The following is a 23,546-nucleotide window of genomic DNA, read 5'->3' on the forward strand; positions in this document are numbered from 1 at the left end:
TTAAAGTAAGCCTAAAATTAGTTTTGAAAATTCTTCAAGGAAAATGAAACACGCCTGAGGGTAGGGCTCATTCTCTGTGCTGCCAGTTTGTGCATGACATACATTTTGTACCTTCATAAGTGCCTAAAAAATGCATTTGAACCTAGATTACATCCTTTAATAAATTCCCATTGAATTAAGTTACTGAAATTACCAATAATATACCTTAGAAACAATCTAAGGCTTCATTACAAACACAGTTAGTTGTATTTAGATGAACCAAAATGTGTATAGCTGGAATATATTACTCATGAGTGCTTTTTTTTTTTGCAAATGGCAAAATGTAAGTTAAAGAAATAAACAAAATAATTTTGACCATGGAATTAGACTAAAATCTAGAGTTTTCTCTCTCCCAACTCTATTTAAAGACACTGAGAGACTCTGAATGTCCCAAGTGTTACTTTAAGATGTCCTTAAACACACACACACACACACACACACACACACACACACAGAAACCTAATTTCCTTTTGAGATTATTAAATGACATTTTTGCCATTGTGCATGATCCATTTTGGAAGATAACTCCCTCAAGAAATTAAACTTGGTTCTCGAGTCTGAGATGGCAGTCAGGATTTCGCTGTACATTTCTAAGCATACATAACAATTTTGCAGATACCAAACTGATGAGCTTTTCACTGCTTAAACAATCATCAGATGCAAATTTGACTTCTTTATTAAATTGGGCACACTGAATCTATAATATGCTCCAATTGCCAGAGGTAACTGGTGCAGTTTTTTTTTCAAAAGTCACCTAACTTACACTTAGACAGTGGTTTAAACAAGAGAAACTTGGTTGCAAAATAGTGAGTTGCTAATTTAATTACCAAAACGCATTAAGCTTCAACAGCTAAAGCTTTGCCAGGCTTTCCTAAACGATCCTGAACTGTTCAGAGATAGTTAAGTTTAAATTTTAATTTTTAAAAGCAAAACAAATCTTTCTAATAATCAGTCATCACCTTCCTCATGCACAGAAGAAAAGCTCTTAACAGCACATTCCCGATTTCAACATCTCTCCCGCCCCGTAAAGTCCCCCACCCAACTGTGCCATTTGAGTAGATGTCATTTTATAACTATGTTAAAAGAGGTTTCTCTGCGTTCATTTTGTTTTTCCAGTTCCTTGCTTTGTATTCCCCTTGCTGTGTTATATTTACGCTCTCTTGGTTCTTGTACCATAGATGGCGTTTTGTTCGACTGTAATAGACCGCATCCAGGTATATTCCCAGTCTCCCCAGGCATACATTGATATCTTCCATTTGTGTACATTTCCAATTAAAGAATAATCCCATGGCTGAGTTTTAAGAGGAAAACATGCAATGCAACCATTCAGTAGTCTTATATTACATACATTACAGACCTCACATCATAATTAACTAAAATACCAATTTCGAACCCTAAGTCTGTTTGGCACATTATGTAAAGGGCACAGTTATGGTAACCAGAACACTAGCCCTTTAACAGTTTAGTATAACAGCGGCTTAAAATATTGACTTTTGCTTTCTACAACTATGGATTTAAAGTCAATTTCTAGACTATACGTGGACCACAAAAGTGTTTCCTTGTATATCGGCAATCTAGACACAATTATGTGTTGGCATTTGAAAAGGTCATAACTACTTGCAAAATATACTTTAATATAAACTTTAAAAAATGATTAGTATGAAGTTCTAAGTAGATCTGCATGACAATTACAAGGCAAGCATTAAGAATTAATCTTAGTCAGAAGTCAAGGCTCCTAACCTATCATTGCCACTTACTAATTTTATATGACTGGGCCACACTGATTTTCTCAGAGTGTCCCTGTTTTCATCTGTAAAATGGAAACTCCCATATCTACTTCTCCAGAGAAATGTGATGAAAAAAACAAAGTTGAATGCAATAATGCTCACGAAAGAACTCGTAAGAGCCTGAAATACTAAGCATTCCCTAAAAAAGTCTGTTAAATTGGTTGGATAGTCAAAAACTCTTTGGGAAGTGAAATTCACCTTGAGTAAAAATGCATCATCTTTTTCTTCCTGAGTGACTCATGCGAACTAAGTTGGAGGCGTACACTTAAGAAACAGAAAGAAGATAAAGAAGACAAAGAAAATAAAAACAAAGCCAGATGCTTGAGCATTTCAAAATAACTCTGTTTCACGTTGGTCTAATTTGGGCACTGAAAACAGGGAACCCGTGACTGTAGAAATGAAATGGCGATTTTAGGTTCCATGGAAAGGCTATTACCACATTTTTTTTTCCCCCATAAATCAACTCATTTCACATGGCTCAAATGAAACATTTTAAAATGTACTTCTTTCGGGGAGCTAATTTAACAGGCAATTTCACAAAGCATTATGAAGCGACTCTATTGAAAGGCTATTTTCAAATCAGGAGCTGACTTAAAAGTAGTGTTTCCATCTGCAGGGAAGAAGCTAATCTACTCAAGTAGGTTAAGATCCTCTGACCATTTGGAGCAGATCCTCTCCTCCCATTAGAACTACAGGTCTATTTGGACTCAACAATCTTTCTCAAATTCTTTTTAATAGCCTCACGCGGCTCTGCAAACGGCTCGAAATAGCTAGAAATCAGGTAGACAAAAGAGAATTAAACAGCTTCACGTTCAGAAGCAAATAGTTTTTTCAAGGGTTATGCTTTTCCTAATTTGACTCTTTCCCCAAAATAAGACTGTGTCAAATTCCCACTTGACAATTTTTTAAGTTTATAATCTTGAGCAAATCTCTTTCTTTCTTTGTGCCACTGGTATTTCCTTGTAAAATGAGTATATTACATCGGAAAATTGCCAAGATCTTTTTGTAGCTCGAAAAACCCTATGATTCTATGGTTGTCTGCCTTGATAACCAATATTTACAAACAGCTATCATGCCTATAAACTGTCTTGTCAGTGAGTTTTATATCTGAACTTGCATATGCTAGATGAACCTGACTCTTCATGAGCAAATTCCATTTGGCCTTTAAACTAAATGCTTCACCCTCTCCCAGGTGGAGAGGAGACTGAGTTATTGAAGTGCCATCTTTAAGGCCATATCCACATGCCTGCCATCCTGTGGAAGAAGCCCGAGCTCAGCTTACTAATTCTAGGGAGTGTCTTCATGATCTAATCCAACCCAACTGCTCCTGCTCCTGCTCACGGCTGGCTGCATTATACTCTATTCCAACCATGAAATGGACGTGACTTTCACAGCTCAAGGTCAAAGCCCATTCTTTCCAGCACAACAGAGAACACCATGTGATGAAAAAGACTGAAAAAAGTAGAAAAGAAAGAATGGTAACACAACTGGAAAAAATTATGCCGTGGCTTATGATGTTGGAATGCAGATTTTGTTCAGAAAAATGGAAAGTTTCCAACTTTCTACACTTGAACTCAAGCCCCCTACAGTGTCAGGAAATCAGGAACTTAAACTGTCACAAGAAAATATAATGGGCTTTAAAGAAAGTCTACACCACTTATCAAAGAGAAAGTACTGTAAGCTTTGAATTCCTTAAAAGGGGTGTGTGGCTTTAGAAGCACAAAATTAAGATGCATGCAACTTTTGCATGAAATTTTGTACCAGAACACTACTAAGAAGTCAAAATGCCATTCTCTCCTGGACTAAAACCCAATTGTATCACCATTTGTACCCATCATACCTACGGGACAGCCTTAGGGGCCCAGTGGGTTAGCTGGAACATTAGATAAACAGCAGGGTCACAAGTCCTTAGCAAAGAAACAGACTTGCTAGAGGGAATGAATGGGAGGCTTCAACCATTAAAGTTGTGTGCTAGAATAATTAAAATGTGAGTTGAGGTTAGTTACTATCCAGACACAGTTGACAAAAATGGTTTAGAAAACCCATGGGTGCATGACCTCTCATGTCTTCAGAGTTTCATGGGATAATATGTATTACGATGAGTCAGCTCTGACCAGGGACCATGCTCGGGGCTACACACACCAGTCCAGAGACTCATTAAGATGGCTTTCAGGCCAGTTCTGGCTCCAAAGTCAGAGTGTCTCAGAGAAGCTTCCGGCCAGCAGCCTCACACTTAGCATTGGCCAAGACTCACCCTCTTAACAGGTCTTCTCAGCTAGAAGGCAGTATTTGCAAAGAACAGTTTCTGGTAATTTAAATACAAGCCTGAAGGTCCTGCGGAAGTAGCAGCTCCCCTAAGACCCTTTTTCCTGTATGTAATTCAGTGCTTTTTTAAAGTAAACCGACTGAGTTGAGAAACCATCACCACAACCCGATTTTCGAACACTATCACCTCCCTACTAAGACCTTTCATTTCTGTTTGCAGGTAATATCCATTCCCACCAGCAGCCCCAGGTTAAGCGCATATAATGTGAGCCCCCTCCCTTCCCTCAACTCTCACGCCCTTGGCTTAGCTGCCAGCCACACACTGTGTGCAGTGGTTACCTAGAAAGGGACAATGCCTATGCCATCAGCTATCTTGTGCGGGTTGGACACAAATGCACACACGGACACGCACATACACATATCCCAAAAACAACAGCAACGTTCCTTGTCCAGCCCATCGGGGAGAAGTCCAACACCGCCACACAACGCCGCCAACCCAGCTGTTACAGGTACGGCCATGGTTTTCAGAGGCTGCAGGAAAATTAAGTAGTATCCTTCACCATAGATATCATTTTGAGAAATCATTTATCAGTCAGGTGCTTCCTGAAGACGATATCGATTGCATTCAGACTGAAAAATCGTAAGAGGACCAAGGAACTGAAGAAAATAACCGTAATCAAAGAACTTCCGGAAGTAGACCACTCCCCTAATATTTTCTTAACATCAAAGGTTAAACAGAGTTCTAGTAAACAGTAGGAAGAGAATCGGAGAAGCATTTTTAGGTTGGCTCCTCTATAGCATGTATGAGAAATCCAAGTATACCTTCTGTTTCTCTGCCAGGGTGCTGCAGACACGTGTTTTCCTGCAGGAGAAAATGCACATTGCCATCTGGTAAAATCACCCTGGAATTCAGAGGATGAGACAGCCTAAATACTCATCCTAAAAAGTGGACCGGGGACTCTGTCATCTGTGCTTCCAGAAACTTCGTATTGGCTATCATGCTTCCAATTTGAAAAACCAAGGCTGATAATATGAGATCAATTATGTAGCAAACATCCCTGAAATACATTTTAAGGTAACTAATACCCACACCTGATTTTTTAAAATAATTTCAGTTTTCATTATTTAAAAAACAGTAGGAAAATGGATTCATATAAACAAATAACAAAACAATACTTTCCTTTATAAGTTTTCGGATATGCAGAAAACCTGAACATCATCTTTCATAGAGATAGGGTTCTTCCACTTAAGAGTTGAAAAAAAATTCATTCTAACTTAGCCCAGTTACTAAAAATTCTGTTGCATATGAATATCACATTTTCCCATTTTTCTTTCCTGATTTTATCCTCAGAATGATAGAAAATGAATTGTGACAAAAATATACAAAACATTGGCTGGGCCTGCACCAAAAGAATCTTGCTTAAGAAAAGGCAAAATAAAATGAAAACTTTAAATCCCTATAGAGTTTGTTTTTTCTTCAAAGCACAGAAAGCAGACATTTTAAATGCATAAAGTCTCACGGTCCCTCCCCCTCCCCTGCAACACAGCTCATACATTTTTGTATTTTCTATTTTCAAAAAGGAGAAAAAAAATAGTAAGAGAATTGAAATCTGGATAGAGAAATGAAGAGGGATTATTTGACATATTTAACTCTCTATTTTCACAGATACTCAAATTAGACAAATGAGCGTGATAAGAGTGACTATAAATAATGGTGGAGAGAAATGATAATCTTACAAAACATAGATTTCTGGCTAGAGCGAGTCCCAACTAAATTAAATTGAAGTGATTTCCACTCTGGCTTCTATGCGTGGAAGCCGCAAAAGCGAATGCGTAGAATCAACTTACCTGATTTGCACATTACCTTAACTGAATTTCAAGAATGATCTAATGCCCGTATTCGAGTTAACCAGCACAAAATTAAAACCAGGTCGCTACCTGGTGCTTCACTGTACTGAGAACACCCGAACCTGTTTGCTTGACAGTGTTGGTAAAACGATGCTTTAAAGCATTAAATGCAAGGGACGATAATCCAGTTACAAGAGCTATTTATACATCAGTCGGGGGATAACTAACCCAGAGAAGATAATTCTGTGCTACTTGAAACATACCAAGTCAAGGAACAGCCTAAGAGAAGCCATACGCAATAGAGGAAACCATCACCATTAATGCATAAACCGTTAATACAGATCGAGAGCAATCGCACAGCTGAGGTGACCAACATCAGGCCATGAGAAAGTGTCCCGATGTTGTCAGCAGCAGAAATACAGCCTCCGAAACAAAAACTGGAAATGTGCTTCCACGATGCCCTGCACACGTGAGAAAAGCAGTCTCTCTACAATGCCATGGAGATCAGCCAACACCTCCCAGAATCTTTCCTTATAAATGGCATTGGTGTCTTACCCAGGACCTCAATTCAACAGTTAGTTTAGAAAGAACTCTTCTTCAGAAAGAAAGTCATTTCATTGTGCTTGACATTAAAATAAAAGGAGATGATTCCATAATTGGGTCATCTTACCACCAAATAAATACCACAGAAACAATTATTTCCACACTCAAACAAGTAATCGATAACTCAAAAGCATCTCAACTATTGGGAAGCAGTTGAATTCCAATGTGTATTACCATATATAATCAGATTCTTCATCAAGAATATTAATGAAACCAATCTTTGTCCTGATAGGCAGGACTTTGTAATAAATCTTTAAATAATCGAATGAATCTCTTTTCCTAGTCACAAATACTGCTGATGAACTCAAGATCGACAGATCACATGACTATACCCTTCCCAATGTCACTATCCCGAATTCCAGTGTGCCTATTTTGAAAGTTCTTGCACAACTTTCAACTTCAGCACAAGGATTTTATAAACATAACATTTTCCAAACCGAAAAACAAGACATGTAACATCCTAAAGGCTCCCCCAAAGTCAGCTTATCATATTTTCACAAAATGTCAATCTTTGCCTTAGAACTGAGACACTTAAATCCCACTGAAACAATGTCACCAGACAGTGACAGCAGCGCAACAACAAAGAAACTTGGGAAAACCTTTGTCTTCTCATTTTCAAGACTCTCGTATGCTCCCACTCGGTAGAACAGAACTCAGACTCACACATTTTATTTGTCTTCCAAAAATAGCCAGCACTGTGAAGAGAGGGCAAGAGATAATGAACACCAGATGCCTACCTTCGCTGGTAGCCACATTCTTCTGGGCTTGGGTCGGCGTGTGATCTGTACTTGAACTCACGTCGGATGAGATGCTTGAGCTGCCTTTGCCTAGAGAAAACAGGAATGAACAGTTTTACAGTTTTGTAATGTCAGAACTAGACCATGCCTTTCACTCCATCCCTTACCAAGCCACGTAGCTCGTTTCCAGGGAAGGAGCCATAATACCAAGAATAAAGTTTATTAGGTTTCTTGCCTTATGCATTAAATATCTTTTGGAAAATACCTGATCCATGTCGTAGCAGAACTAAAGTCTTATTATAATATTGCTTGACTATAAACTCGGACAAGATTATAAAACACAGTCAAATATGATAACGTAATCTAATTTTGGCATACACGTGAATAAGTACATCTGCGAAACACATCTGGAGTATTAATTTTTTTTATTTGCAAATATAAACTATACATTTTCAGTAAAGGACAAATGCCAACCTAAGAATGACACGTTATCCAAGGAGCAAGAAGAGCCTGCTGGCTCCAGAGAGCTGTGTCATCTTAAAAAACAAATTTCTTGTTTTAATAGGTTCTTCTTTAAAAAATAATTAAAAAAAAAAACGAAATCACTTTTCTAATGCAGTAGTTCTCAACTGGGGGTGTTTCTTCACTCAAAAATATATTTGGCAATGTTTAGTGTCATTTTTAGTTGTCACAACTGGAGAGAGCATGCTACTGGCATCTAGTGGATAGAGGCCAGGGATGCTGCTCAAACATCTTATGATGCACAAGCCTGCTCCCCCACAAGAACGAATTATCCAGCCCAAAATATCAATAGTGCGGAATAATCTTATCTCGGCTGACAGCTCAGTTTCTACTCTTCTAACTTTTAATATGAACGTACACAACAATAGCGCTAAACATTCTCTAAACATCACATGAAAATTTATGAATACAAAACACACTGACTGCATAGTGAGGGAAGTGCCAACAACTGGGGTGGGCAGGATTCTAGGATGACACCCATGGTACCTGCTACAGACTGGATGTTTGTGTCCCCCCAAATTTAATACACCCATGGGGTAGGATCAGGAAATGATTAGCTTTCAGAGGTGATTAAGTCATGAGCGTAGAGCCCTCATGAATGGGACATGAATGGGTCCCTTAGAGAAGGGATTCCGTGCCCCTCCCAACTATGTGAGGAAACAGGGAAATGGTGGCTGTTGATGGACCAGGAAGCGGGCTCTCACCGACACCTTGATCTCAAACTTTTCAGCCTCCAGAAATGTGAGAATTAAACTCCTGTTGCTATAAACCACCTCGTCTATGGTATTTTATTGTAGCAGCCCAAATAGGCTAAGCCAGGGCCCTTGGAATCTGACTCCTTGAGTGTGGGCAGAACTGGCAACTCACCATGAAGACACAGAATATGGCGATGGTGAGAGGATTTTGCAGATGTAATTAAATTCCCTGATGAGGTGACTTTCATCAAAAGAAAGCTTATCCTGGGTAGGCCTGACCAAAATAGGTAAGCGCTTCGCAAGAGTCTAGAGTAGAGACTTCCTGCCGGTCTCAAAGAAGCAAGCCACCGTGAGTTCCACAGCTTCAATGCCATGAATTCTGCCAACACACACACGAGCACAGAAGAGGACTTGGGCACCAAGTGAGACCCCGGGCAATGTCTTGATTACAGCTTTGTGAGACCCTGAACAAAAGACCAGCCTAGAATTGTGACCCAAAGAAAATGTGATAAAAAATGTACCTTGTGTTAATCTGCTGCTGGGCTTGTGGCAATGTGTTATGTAGCAGTAGAAAACTAATTTGATGACAGATCAATTACATCACAAATGAACTCTTTTTGTTCAACAAGTTCTGATCCAAACTTCCACATGCGGTTGAGAAACACTGTTTTCCAACAGTCTTCCCTATGCAGTGGTACAACCCCAGTTAGGTGACGCGAGCTTACAGTCCAGAAACAAAGTCAAAAAGCATGAATGGGCTTCGATTTAAAGAGCTTCGGGGATTTGTTTGCTAATGTTGGGAATAATGGAACAATCCAAATTCCTACTGCCTGGGCAGGGAGTTCATCGTGATTTATGAGTCTGAAACAAGTCTGTTTTCCTTTGATGGTTGCTCATTACATATCCTCCTCCACCAGAGAGAGCCCGGCCTGAGCAGTAAGTCTCCCTTAGTCTGTGTCTAGCCACCCCTGGTGGCCTAGCAGCCATTGCCATTTATCTGCCGTGGTTTACCTCTGGAGGGGGCCTGACATGTTGGACTGAGCACCCAGTAAGAAGCATGGCAAACTGGTCTCTGACCTCAGTCTCCTGCTGCCTTGCTTTCTGGCCCTGAACACTCACTTGTCCTCCAGGAGGCTCAGTGTCCACATCTAGCAGGGGAGATGGGTGGGCTAAGTGATTTCCAGCAGCTCATATAGTTTATGGTTCTACGAGTCCATTATAGTACTCTTTAAACCTGCAAACACCCCCTTTTAAAACAGAAAAACGCATTACTGGGCACCATGAATACACAGGCTTAAATTATTTTTAGTATATTGTTACTTAGCGATGCACAAATGGAAAACTAGAAATAAACTCCATATGCTTTAGCTATGATTCACCAACAAGACCAAAACAAAATGACCAATTAAACACAAAAGCAATAAAAGCCATAAAATTCAAATTAACAGCATTAATTTAACGGGGCAGATGACATTATGTTGCTGACGTTAAATGGCCTTTCACAATGTAAATACAGTACTGGCCACTACAGCCAGCCTCCTCTCGGTTGTGGCACACCCACGCCACCCTAGGCTGCGTGAGGACTCGGCCTGACCACAGTCCTCCATGAGAACTCGACGAGGTCTTCCCCCGACACGTGCCACATCGGTTGACCTTCACTTAGTCTGACTGTGACATGCATGTTTTTTGTCTGCTGTTATTTTTTATTGGCCCATCGCAGGGCTCCAGCTTGGGCGACGAACCCTTGTGGCAGGACGCCGTTATAAAAGAGAACCACTGTACCATTATTCATTGTTTTTAAGATTATCGTGAAAAGGGAAGCATAAAATAAAACAGATTTCCGAAGAAATTCTCAGGCTGGTCTGAAAACGTGTATGCAGAAGGCCACAAACTCCAGTTTAGGAAATGCTGGTCTATGAAGAAAAGGGAGAAGAATGAAGAAACAAATAACGTTATCGATGTTATTCATGATTATTTATAATTATTAATTATTCATCATTATCATTTGTAATTATTATTCGTCATATTTATAATGATGGCTAACGCAGAGTGCGTGTATGTCGTGCGTGTATGTCGTGCCGCGTACTCTGGTAAACGCCTTGGATGCTTCGTCAGACTCCGCTGTCCTGCGACTGTGTGTTTCTATCATTTTTCATTACTGCCCTCTCCCCAAGGAAAATGTTTAAGACTCTTTTCTGTAATCACCAAATGAAATCGTAACACCACAGATATACTGAATATCTGCTGTGTGCTGTATATCTCTGCTTTTACATAAAAAATGTAAGTGTCTTCATCCCTCCTCCCCAGTTTTTGTGATTTTAAGCGCAACGGTGCACTCACAGAGAACATATGCCCTGTGATAAATCCAACCGTTATAAACGCCTGGGTATTTAATGAATTAAGTCATCACAGAGAGCGAAATAACAGAGAGGTAAATAAGGTCCACTCTTGAGCTTCACGATAATTCTGTTCTATGGAGTTACCACAAATGCAGAGCTAACAATCCTGATTCATTGCTCCGAGGGGAAAGGCAGGATTAGGATTCTTCGACCCCCAGGTCACATTTCATCAACCCATCAAGACATAACCTCATTTTGCATGCAGTTGTGTTTGAAGACACCTTATTCAATAAATATTGGTGATTGATTAACATTCAGCTCAAGGCCAAGGGCGCTGTAACTCATGCCAGAACGAAATTTACCTCACACCTGTGTTTTCCCCGCCAGGCACACAGCAGCCTTCCTGCTCTGAGGAAAGGTGACAGCTGTGCTGCATGAAGCTTGCAGGCATTTTAAACAGCAAAATCGCCAAAAGTCACAAAAATGCAAAAGATGTGGCACTAAACAGACCGGGAAAAGAATGCTTATTTACAGGATAAAAGCCAAAACAAGGAGGCAGAGTGTTGCCTTATTTAACCTCAGGTGGAATGTGGACATTGAAAGACCCATTTTTTTTTTTTACCATTTCTGCGCATGTCTGCAAATAACCATGAAAGCCCCACGACTATTAATTTTGGGGTTACAAATACCTTTTAGCGAGTAGGCAAATTCACAAATAGAAAATCCACAAATAGTAAGGGCCGGCTACATATAATCTTGTGTGAAATATGGTTTCACGGTTAATCCCAGCTTTCACGCGGACTGCAGTGAGTGCAGGGTGGATCTAAGGCAGGAGGCCGGGTTTGTATTTGAATCTGCCACTTACTGGTGATGGCCAAATTATTAAACCCCTCTGTGCTTTACTTTTCTCAGCTATAAACGGGGTGGGAAAAATCAATGCCTGCCTCATATCGCTGTTTTCAGCATTAAATAAAATAATCCAGATAAAGCAGCTAGGATAGTGCGCTTAGGAAATACTCACTAAATCTTAGTATAATGGGGCTTATATTTTGGACACTATTAACATGCTCTGTTCTTCTGCCTTGTTTCTGGGAGCATAACCATCTCTCCAGTGAGTTCAAGTGGGCAGGGAAATGGTGTGTGTATGGCAGGGTGAAGGTGGGGGTCAGGGCGGGGATGGGGGTGTTATAGAGTAAATGTTACAAGAGAATCTCAGAGGAAAAGAACAAGGTATATTCATTTGGCTTCCAGTAGTCAGAACCAGACATCTTCAGTATAGGCATGTTCTCGCAAGATAAGCTATTGTGTTAGGAAGGGACTGCCTACCTTTCTCACCTTCAAACAGTGTCTGATTCAGTAACTGGGTACTATATATCCCCTGGCCAAGTGGACACATAAAACTGTCCATCACCATGTCAGACCCACAAGAGTTTACATTTCATATATACCACTTCTAAGCAATAGGCTCAGGAGAAAGACTCTTTCAAACGCTGTAAGCTTCATTGTCTTCATCCCCGAAATCGGGATAAAAACAAACGACAAACAACTATCTAGTTTCTCTACTAAAAATGGGAAAATTGTACCCATCTTTCACAGTTTGGTGGAAGTTGCTCTGAGGAGTAATTGACCTACAGCTTCTAAAGCATTTGATCATGTGCGGTGCCAGCCACAGCCCGCCCTTGCGACTGTTTAATGTGGACCCATGTATCACAGTTCGGTTTGTGTCAAGAGACAAGAGATGAAATTTACAACACTAATTCTTGCTTTGCTGTTATATGCATATGTAATAGTGAATAAATGTTAGATATGCATATGTAAATTACACATACCTTACAGGTCCAGCAGACATCCGCCCGCTACAAGCAAGGTTGACAATTCTGCTCTCTAACTGCTTTTCCTACATGAAAGCTCATTTATTGGTCACGAGCATATCAGAATTGTTATTAGCATATCAGAATTGTGTTTGTTGGATTTGGTAAAGTAAAAATCTCACTTTGTTAATTTCCTCGCAAGTGGGCTAAAAGGCCCAAATGAGGACAATTAAACAAACAATTAGGTATCAAATACAAATAAACATCAAAGCAAATGCAGACTAACACACTGAGATTGGCAAGCATTGCATGTAACAAATTAGCATAGACTTATAACTCTGAATCATGGCACAAGAAATTAGTGGTGGATCGATCACTGAGGTCGCCTGGGACACACCATCACCCCGAGACTGCTGGCAGAGAATATGCTAGTCTTTTATTATAATCATACATCCTTCGGGCTTTCTGTTAGAGTGAGCCACATTTTTTCTAATGTTTGACGAGTAAGAGAATGTTCATTAAATAGGGACCCTATTAGAGAAGAATTTAAAGTCTCTTTTAATTAAAAAAATTCCCATATGTAAAATAGCAAAATAGCAAAACTAAGTTTCTCCCCTCATTCCCGAAGCCCAGGCTGATTCTGCAAATGCAGATATTTAAAGCAAGACAGTCAGACATTCCATTGTGCTTTACTAACAACACAAGGAATGCAAAGAGTGGAATAGAAAAGATCAATCAGTACACGACAAAAAAAAATGAATCAATGGGCCCTGTGATTTCCAACATTCTTAAGAGTCTAAGAAATTTTTTGCAAAGCTGATTCCCTATATCGATTCCAGATTATATGCATTAAATCCATTTGTATGGGTTTCAGCCACAGACTTCTGATATGAAATCCACAAGCACATGGACACATGTTGGGAGCTTAGCCTCTTCCCATTTTTCTCAGTTGCCTTGTTTCAAGCTGGCTCACCATGATAGCCTGATTTAATATTAAATTCCATACCAAGGGAAAAAAAACTTTTTTCAGAATCTCAGAATTAGATCAAGGGAGTGGTGGGTCATATTTGTGTGTTGATCCACCATTATTTTCCTGATTGTTATCTTATGAGACAGTTTCTTATCTTCTCTGATCCAGAGTTCAAATGTGTATACATACGGAATAATAATATTGGTCATGTCAAAGGATGATCTGGCTTAATCCCTAGACCAGGTGCATATTAGTTTTTGGAAAAAAAGAAAAGAAAAACTGGAGACAAAGTGAAAGCATAATAGCTTTTTCAGGCCAGTGGGGAGAGATTTAACAGATGAGTTCCCAGGGTCAGAGACTTTGCGATAGTGTGAAATGAAGAGGAATCAAACCCCGAGCATTCTCTTCTCCCTTAACTTTATTGCGAGCAATAATAAATAGAAGATGGGTCCATTGCTTTTGCTTCTCCTTTCTTTGTTCTCTTCTGGTGAAGATTGGAAGTATGGGCTAAGAAGGACAAAAGGACAGAAGGAAATGAAATAGAAAAAACTGTCAGAGTCGTGGTTTTTGTTGTGTGTGATTGTTTCCCCCACCTTTCACGCCATTTAATGTCCCCACTGGAACTTTCTTTACTCCAGTTTCCCAAAGAACCTAACAAGGAAGGTCAGGAACACAGAGCAGGATGTGCACATCTGTAACTGTGGGACAGCTGGGATGGAGCTAGGAAACAAGATAAACCCTTCCCCCAAAAGGCTGCCATGTATGTCCAGCCTAAGAAAAGCTAAGGGTGATTTTCGGCATGCGCCTCGCTGCCGAGAGAAGCAGTCACTGCTTCAACGCCAGACCTGGTGCAGGATGCCAGCATTTATTCATTATTTAAAATACACACGTGACATAAAATGTGCCCTTTTAACTCTTTTTAAGTATTTCATTCAATGGCATTAATTATATTCACAACATTGTGTAACCATCGCTACTATTTCCAAAACTTTTTCATTCCTTGACATAGAAATCTTGCACAATTAGGCACGAACTCCCCATTCCTCCCTCCCACCAGCCCCTGGTACCTTCTAATCAGCTTTCTGTCTCGATGCATTAGCTTATTCTAGACATTTCATATTAAACGGAATCACACGATAGTCACCCTTTCTGTCTGGCTTTTTTCACTTGTCATGTTTTTAGGGTTCATCTGGGTTTCAGCATGTATTCGTATCAGTGATTCACTCCTTTTTATGGCTGAATAATATTCCGTTGTGCACATCTTCACATCTTGTTTATTCATTTATTCATTCACCTATCGATGGTCACTTGCGGGGTCCCACCGTTTTGCGACTGCGAAGGAGGCTGCAATGACAGGGCGCTGGCTTTGACTGCTCGTGGTTCTTCACTTTCAAACTTCTAGTGCTCGTCGCTTCCAGCGGAAATCGGATCCTGAGAGCTGCGGCGGGAGCAGCTGAACAAAGCACACAGAGTTCTTCCAGGAGAGAAAGTGGGACACCCCCACTGCCGAGCCAGCAGCTCCCTGCGAGCCCTTTACAACGTGGCTGCAGCTCTGGGGCGGGGAAGGAGCGGAGTGTAAAGAGCATTGTGTTACCTCCGAGCGGAGCTGTGTCCGCAGCAGTGAATCGAGAAGAGCTTTGGGATCCCAGCGCACACCTGCTACAAAGCTCTGCTCTTCGGAAGCCTGCAGGGTTTGGACGGGATCGGGACAGCCAGGGGACGTGGGGCTTCCCCTTCCTCCTCTGCATGGGGACCGTCCACGTTCTCTCTAGGACAGGCAAGCGCTTCCGCCTCAAGTCAGACAGCACAGGGTGGGGGTGTCCCACTCCCAATCGAAACCACCATGGGAAACGCAGGTCCATGGCTAAACCACACACAACGCTGAAGGCTGTCTGATCATGTCAGCAGTTAGCTTAGACGCCGATGGGTAAAGAGAATGAAACGGAAGTAATTTAGGTTGATCACAATCATCCCACATCCTCGTGTCACTCTCTTGTTCTTGGTGAAGAAAGAAGGTATACAAAAATCTCAACTAAAACCAGCCTTCTCTGCATTATCCCTACAGGCTGTGATTACTAAAAAGAAAAAAAGGGGAGGGTACGTGATCACAACACAGCTTTCTTCAGCCAATCCACCGCAGGTAGCAAGATGGCGGCAGGTCTGTGTTAAGCACGTGTGCCACCCTGGAGGGTGTGTGGCCTGGCCCTGGGCTGTTTTGACCTGGGTCTTGGCGTGGCCAGTAACTAGCTGGTTGAGCTTCAGGGTTTCCTTACTTTCTGAGCACCTCAGCTTCTCCATCTGCAAAATGGGGTTGATTAAACATTAACAGAGCAACTATAAGAATAAAATGAAGTAAATAAGTCAATTGCTTATAATGGCAAATACATATAATAGGTACTTAATAGATGTTAGCTGTCATTAACCATCCTCCCTGTTAATATTCTTAATAATTCAGTTTAATTTAGTAACTATATGCTAAACCTGCTTCATGAAGAGGGTTATAATTAACACTAGAATAAATGAGACAGTCTATATTGGGTTTGGACCGATAAACCACAGACACATGAATAGAACTGAACAGAAATGCAGTTTGGTAAGTTTTTAAATAGGATCATTAAGTGATATTCTCTAATACTATTTGATTCACAAAATTTCATTGCTATTTAGTGTGACTGAATTTTTTTCTTCTAATGATGTTGAAAAATATGTAGGTTGATTGCAAACCATCAAGTCTGTCTTGTCCACTGGATCCTCAACTCTAAGAGGTTCTGTACCTGATCTGTTCACTGCTCTATGCCCCGAAGCAAGCACTGTGCTTGGCATGTTATGGGTGCTCAGTACACATACAAACCCACATATTCATTTGCTGGCATTGAGTGCCTCTGGTGTCAATAAATGAGTTGGCATTAGAGTGAAGGACTCACTCGAGCACAACCTGGAATTTCTTCCTGATGGAATAGCCCTGTTCCCGTAATGTTTCCTAATGAGCACTCTCCCCACCCTACGGGCACCACTCAAATCTATGCTACCTCGAAGGAGCGTCTTTACAAATGGTGACACATTGAGTCTGCAAAAAAAGAACTAACTGACGAAATTCATATAGATTCTCAGTAGTGACATATCGTATAGTACCTCTGTAGTAGTTTCCCAGAGCTGCCATAACAAATAAGCACGAATGGATGGCTTAAAGTGACAGAAGATTACTGTCTCGCAGTCTTGGAAGCTAGAAGTCTGAAGTGTCACAGTCCCTCCAAGTGCTGTGGGAGAATCTGCTCCATGTCCCCTCCCCAGCTGCCGGTGGCTGCCAGCAATCCTTAGCATTCCTTGGTTTGTGGTAGCATAACTCCAATCTCTGCTTCGGTCATCACATGGCCATCTTCCCTCCATGTGTCTCTCTGTCCCTTCTTATAATGACAGCAGCCATTCTGGAGTAAGGACCACCCTACCTCAGTGTACCCTAATTTAATAATTATATCTGCAATGATTCTATTTCTCTGTAAGGTCGCATTCTAACATTCCAGGTAAGACATAACCTGAAGGGGGTGGGGGTGGGCTCACTATTTAACCCAGTAGATACTTTAAAACCAGTTTCTACAAAATGAAACAGATAGCAGAAAGATCACCCAGAGTCTATCACATCAGCATTTACTCAAGTCTCACTGCACGGCAGTAGTATCATACGTGGAAGAGAAAGATTAGCAATAAGATTTAATGCATCATGGAAAACAAAAAGTCCTAATGGGGAGACTCCGCTCGTGAAAAAGCAAGCACTCGGCACACCATCATGGGTGGTTTTACGTTGAAAAGGCCAGGCTACATTTCACTGAAGGTACCAAGGCAGGGCCTGCTCCCCCAGCCTCACACCCACTACGGGCAGGCCTTCAGGCAGCTCCACAAATGCTAGCACAGATGTCAGCTAACACAAAGACAGACGCCTCTGCCATTGACAGATGGTGCTTCACAGCTGGATTTCTGAGCAGGGTAATGAGAGGATCAGACCGCGGGCAGGCGAAAGGGTACGTGCGTCGGCACAAGAATTTCCCCGGCACTATAAGTCATTCAAAAGACAGTCCGATGCTAATAACGACATCACTACAATTTGCACCAGTGACTTTCCTCCAAAGTTCTGAAGGGCTGCTGTGGCCCAAAGATCATGAGAAGCCTGTGCCTTGCTTCATCCGGATACACAAGGGAAGACAAGAGTTCTTGTTGAAGTTCAGTGCTGTTTCGGCACGATCTGGGGCAACTTCGAAGCCACGTATGTGTCATTTGCTGGCATCAAGACCCTCTGGTGTTAATAAACTCATAACTGCCTCTTCTGATTCACTCACTCACTCATTCATTCATTCAAAGTCCCATATGCCATACACCGGGTTAGACACAATCCATGATCAGGCCTTCTTGTTGGTTGAGGTTACTTTGTCGTGGGCCATGAAGGCAGGGAAAGAGTATAGAAAACAACCTGACCTTTCAACAGAGTTTAGTGAAGGGACAGACAGCGGCGTCTTTGAGTCTTTGTGGCTTTATGTCTAAACATCTAAATAAAGTCTTACAGTCACAGACCTTTGTAACCTATACCCGCTCATTGATTTCAGGGTTTTCATACAAACGATGTTTATATGTATTTAACTTAATTATCAAAAAGATCGATCGAAATTCATGGAAATTCTGAATAATAAATTCTTAAAAGGCATTGACTTTCCTCCTTTCACACATAAGCAGTAAACCTAACAAAAGTGAAAGGGCTACATATTTTAGATCTTAGTCTTATTTAATATAAAATGATCTTAGGATCTTTTTATGTTTCCCATTCCACATTGCCTATTTATTATGAAATCATAGGCAAATTCTGTGTAAGGGAACTAAAAAAACCCAAACAGCCCTACTTGATAAAGAGGATTATAACAAGTTTTTCCACCATAGAGAAGGCATGGGCACCAAACATTGTTAAGAAAGCACTTAAAAGAAGAAACTGAAATTCACAGACCAGATCCATTCTTGCTCCCAGCTCAACACTTCTCAGCAACTGTCCCAGCACCTCTGACTGGGGGAGAAAGACATCGGAGGGGGTCGTCTTCAAGATCTCCTTCCACTCCCACATTCTTTACTCCCCCCGCCCAACTCAAAAAGTTATCAACCCTCCAGCACAACTAAAAACCACTTTATGACCACAAACCAAGCTCCAAAGAGAGACAAAAGTTAGGGTCAAGTGAGAGACAGAGTTGCTAACCAGGTTCGTCTTGCTCCTACTGAAGTGGAATTATATGTACATTACAATTTCCCAGAATTAAGGAAAATATATTTCTATACGCGCACATATAGACATAAATAAATATACATGTATAGACACACACACACACACACACACACACACACACACATTTATGTTACCAAATCGCAGCCAGATCATTTCACTACCCTATCTGCACTTTGGGTGTGTGACTTCTGACCTTGCCTGATCATCATGATCTTCTCAGCCTCCACATGAGAGGCCCCATTTTATTACCTGCAATGGAATAGCCCTAAAAGTATCATCCTCCTCCTCCTACATTTCTTCCACTTTTCTTGCGTTGGGAGGAGGTTTCCTTGGAACTACAGTGGGAAGCTACTCTTCTATTTCATAGTTGTGGAGGTAATCATCACAGCCAGTAGTCACCCCTGAGCACAGGGCAACTGAGAATATACGAATGGCGGCAGCAGGGAACCTCCTAGACCGCCACAATCCTCCTAAATCAGGACTTGAACGAAAGAGCAGCTAAAGCAGTACAGCGAGTGCACTCACTGCCCCCGCCCCCACCCCCAAATCCATCCATCCTTTGTGTAGCTGTCTCACCAGGTTGGGTGAGAGTGAATTCACCCTCAGCCCCAGCAGGGGCCGCTGCCTGTCCTAAGCCTATCGACAGGAGGCCACCCTCATGGTCCAGGGATTGGGCAGCAAGGAGTACCAAATGGCCAAAGTTGTTCAATGGCAGGGGGAAAGATGCTCTCTCCACCTTTCTCTCTCTCTCTCTGTCTCTGTCTCTCTTTCTGTCTCTATCCCCACCCCACCCCCGCCCTGGATTATAATGGTAGTAGTTGTTAGCAGTCATATTATATCGAAAAAATAGTCCACCTTAGCATGAAGATGTATGCAGCCAAACAGAAAGACAGAAAGAAAACAAGTAAGGACCTTGCGAAGACATTACTCATCTCAACCTGGTCCTGACACCCACCCTACTCCTGGATCTCTGTTACGTGAACTAATGAGGGACAAAGGAAGGGGTCTGCTTGCAACACCTGTGGTGACTGTTGGAACTGCAGAGATCTTATGCTTAACAGATAAAACTTGGAATTCAAGCAAAAAGAGAAATTTCACCCTAAAGGCAAGATACTTTTTTCATGTGAAAGCAGCACCTTTATACTGTAGAGAATGACTCTACAAAAGGCTGAGTAAGTACAAAGTAATAATTTTAACTATGATAAATCAAAATGTTTTTAAAAAGCACAGCCACTATATATATATATATATATATATATATATATATATATATATATATATATCTCCACACAATAAATCTGACAAGCCTTCCAGACCCTGGGAAATAGGTTAATTTGCTCTAGGAAGTGAACTGACAACTTGGTAGGTCTTTCTTCTTTTAACTTCGATTCAGCTTCTACCTATAATCTATGTGCATGTTTTAAAGCTTTCTGCATTAAAAAATCTCTCCCTAAATTTTACATTTGCAGCCCTTTTTATCATATAAACTGCCATAACTTAACCTAGGACTTGCAGGGGCCAGGGAAGGAAAAGGTGCAGGTCTATAAAACTAGATACATCAAGCGAAATAAACCTTGACTGAAGCGGGAAGAGTCCCCGACTCTCACCGCGTAGGAGCCGATCCCTCTTCTCTTTGACACTATAATAGCTTTGCCTTTTGGCCAAAATAGATCAAATGCTCAACCGTAGCTGTTGTGCTTTTCCTCATTCTCTTTCTCGAGGTACTGACACTCGGTGAATAAGCGGAAAGTTTTCTAGAATTCTTTTCCCAAGCTCTTTTAGCACAAAAGCATCGCTTCGTCCATGAGGGTGAGAGGGACGGACATTCTGACTATCTCACCCAGTCTGAAGGAAGAGCAGGGCTCTGTGCCTTTCCCCACCTCCTTGTAGAGCTCATTACACACGTCTCAAAGAGCAAGCTGCATCTGATGGATGTATTCTGTAGAACCCAGATGGAAATTCCAGAGTATGTTCATGCTATGAGTAGGCTCATAAACATTTTGTTGGAATGTAATTTACAGGGCTTTAACTCATTTAAATAAAAGTAACAATTTCAGGCATTTGCGATGGTGATTTTTTTCTCAGTGTGGTACTGTCTGGGGAGATGTTTTCAAATGTACGGTTTGGAATGGGTAGAATAATCTTGCCTTCCTCAAGCTTTCTACCTTTTATAAAAAGAGATGAAATGAAGTACTTTGGCCCAAGTGTTTTCACTCCTGCCCTTGTTACCCCTCCCTCCTCATTTTTTCAAGATGCCACTCCCCAACGGTGATACTTGCATCACCAGATCATGTCACCAGCCGAATTTAAAACTCCCTAACAGTTTCCTATTGGGTTCTGACTGAAGCCCAACTCTGTACTGTGGCCCATGGAGACTGCGTGATTGACAGCACTGCCCACCTCTCAGAACTCACCCCAAGGATCCTCAAAGAAGGGTTCTGTCCAGATCACTACTATCCACAATGCCAGGTGCTTGCAGAAATTCAATACATGCTTGTTGAACAAACTAGGTAATCCTTATCACGTAAATATAGACTTAGCCTTATTAATTTATCCAAATTGCAAAACTAGCAGGTTTTTAAAATACAAAGAATCTTCAAACACGGAAATTTAAAAAAAATTAATATAGATCACTATGAGACAATGATCTAGTCAAGAGTCTTGAACACCAAAAGGAAATTCCACTTGTTTCACTTTAAGTCCATACGAAAGGTACTTAAGGTAATTTACTGCCAAGTAGAAATCTGTCAGGGTTAAGAGATAAATAAACTCATGAGAATAGATCACAAAATAAATTAACTGAAGGTAGTGGGGGGAGATGCAGCCTCGCCCGTTTATGTCGTATGAAGGTACCCAATTAAGTCAGAGTGGTACAGACAGGACAGAGACATCAAGGGAACAGAATGGAGAACCCAGAGAAAAATGCAGATATAAATGATGAAGGTAAGAAAGGCAACACTCAAAATCAGTGAAGAGAAGGAAAAAACTCGTGCTGGGACAATTAAGTATCTATCCTTTTAAAAAACATGTATTTTCATCTTTCTCAAAAGTAATGTAGAACGGCCAAAATATACAAATTCAAATGAAAACAGAAGTCTGCTCTCGAATTTCTGGAAGGCAAAAGAAGTCTATCAACCTAAAACTAACAGAAATAAGTTAAAACATTAAAGTTCTATATGTAAAAAATAAACAAACAGCAACAGGTATAACTGAAGCCCAGCAACACTTTAGGTGTTAAAAAAAAAAAAAAAACACACAAGGAGCAAATGTCTTTATTGTCCAAAGAACTCCTAGGAATCACTAAAAAAAAAAAAAAAAAATACACTAGCATATAAATCAGGAAGAAGGACAATAGGCAGTTCATCAAGGAAATCCAAACATTACAACAGAATTTGAAACACAATATAACTCACTGATAAAAAGAGGGGAAGAAGAAGAAAGAAGGAGGAGGGAGAGGAAGGGAGGGAGGAGGAGGAGGAAGGGAGGAGGAGGAGGAGGAAGAAGGGAGGAAGAGGAAGAAGAAAGGAGGAGGAGGTACCACTAACAGTCTACATACACACTTGCAAAATGGCTCCTTTGAATGGGAACACCCATTGCAGCCGTGCAAGAATAAATCGATACAAGTACTTGAAAGTATCGGGCGGGCGACGAGCGCATCAAACGCCTTGCTATGGTTTAAGCCCTTTTATCCAGCAATTCCACTTCACAAATTAACACAATGAGTCTGCCACTTTCTTACCTCCTGTATTCTCCAATTCGTCTTTGAACGTAAACCATGCAAGTCACTTAGCCCACCACGCTGTCAGAGGGCAGAACTGGCTACATATTTGAGGGCCCCAGTGCAAAATAAAATGGTGAATTTCAAGAGGGCAACAGCAGAGCGGCAAACTGAGCACAGGGCCCTCCTGAGCACAGGGCCTGTGCGACTGCAGAGGTAGACCCCGGGGAGCCGGCCCTGTTAAGGGTGACTCTATCTCCAGATTCCCAGAGGAAAAACAGGTAAATCTGTTATTCTGGTCTATGCAGGCACAACCCTCCTGACCTTGCTTAGTGGATGAGAACCTTGGGGTGGAGAGAGGAGAGCGGGCGGGTGCCGAGAGAGCCCTCCTCTTCGGGGTAGTGGGGGACATGGGGGGAGTAAGAGCCTGGACATGCTACATCTACGAGGGCGGCCCTTCATCTTCATATTTTCGTCTCTGCTTGGAACTTAGTGGGCACCTCGAACGGGAACAGGGTCTCTCTTCCTTCTCCCTGTGCTGCAGAGGAAATCAGACAGGTAGCCCTGCCGGCCTCGCCCACACCCGGCCCAGCCCTCTCCTGCCCTGGATGAGAGGGGACAGCAGGGCACATGGGATGCTCCCGCCCCTGGAGCCTGATTTCTCGGTGCTTCTGAAATCAAGGACGGACACAGAAAAGGAGCATGAGATAATGGACGGTCATCAGGCCTGCCTGCATGATGCTGAAGAAAGTCAGCATTCGACAGACAGTTTAGAAACATGAAAATGTGTGAATATCTGAGAGTTGACTTTTTTTTCAATGTGGGAAAAATATTTTAAAAATACAGAAGAATTAGTAACTAATTCCGAATGATTAGTTGTCTATTTAGAAACAAAACCAACACTCTGCACACAAACATACACAAACCTATATTCATATTATACGAAAGTAAAATC

The 23,546-nt window shown here is 41.4% G+C and overlaps 1 protein-coding gene across 1 annotated transcript in view; it reads right to left on the reverse strand.

Moving 5' to 3' along the window:
• FBXL7 (F-box and leucine rich repeat protein 7) overlaps positions 1–23,546 on the reverse strand; it is a 329,189-nt gene that overhangs the window by 227,146 nt on the left and 78,497 nt on the right. The window contains exon 2 of the mRNA XM_036225516.1: positions 7,280–7,369. Coding sequence (XP_036081409.1) covers positions 7,280–7,369 — 90 coding nt within the window. The remainder of the gene's footprint in view (positions 1–7,279; positions 7,370–23,546) is intronic.

The sequence above is a fragment of the Rousettus aegyptiacus genome, unplaced genomic scaffold (genome assembly GCF_014176215.1).
Source record: "Rousettus aegyptiacus isolate mRouAeg1 unplaced genomic scaffold, mRouAeg1.p scaffold_m13_p_8, whole genome shotgun sequence".
Classification (NCBI taxonomy): domain Eukaryota; kingdom Metazoa; phylum Chordata; class Mammalia; order Chiroptera; family Pteropodidae; genus Rousettus; species Rousettus aegyptiacus.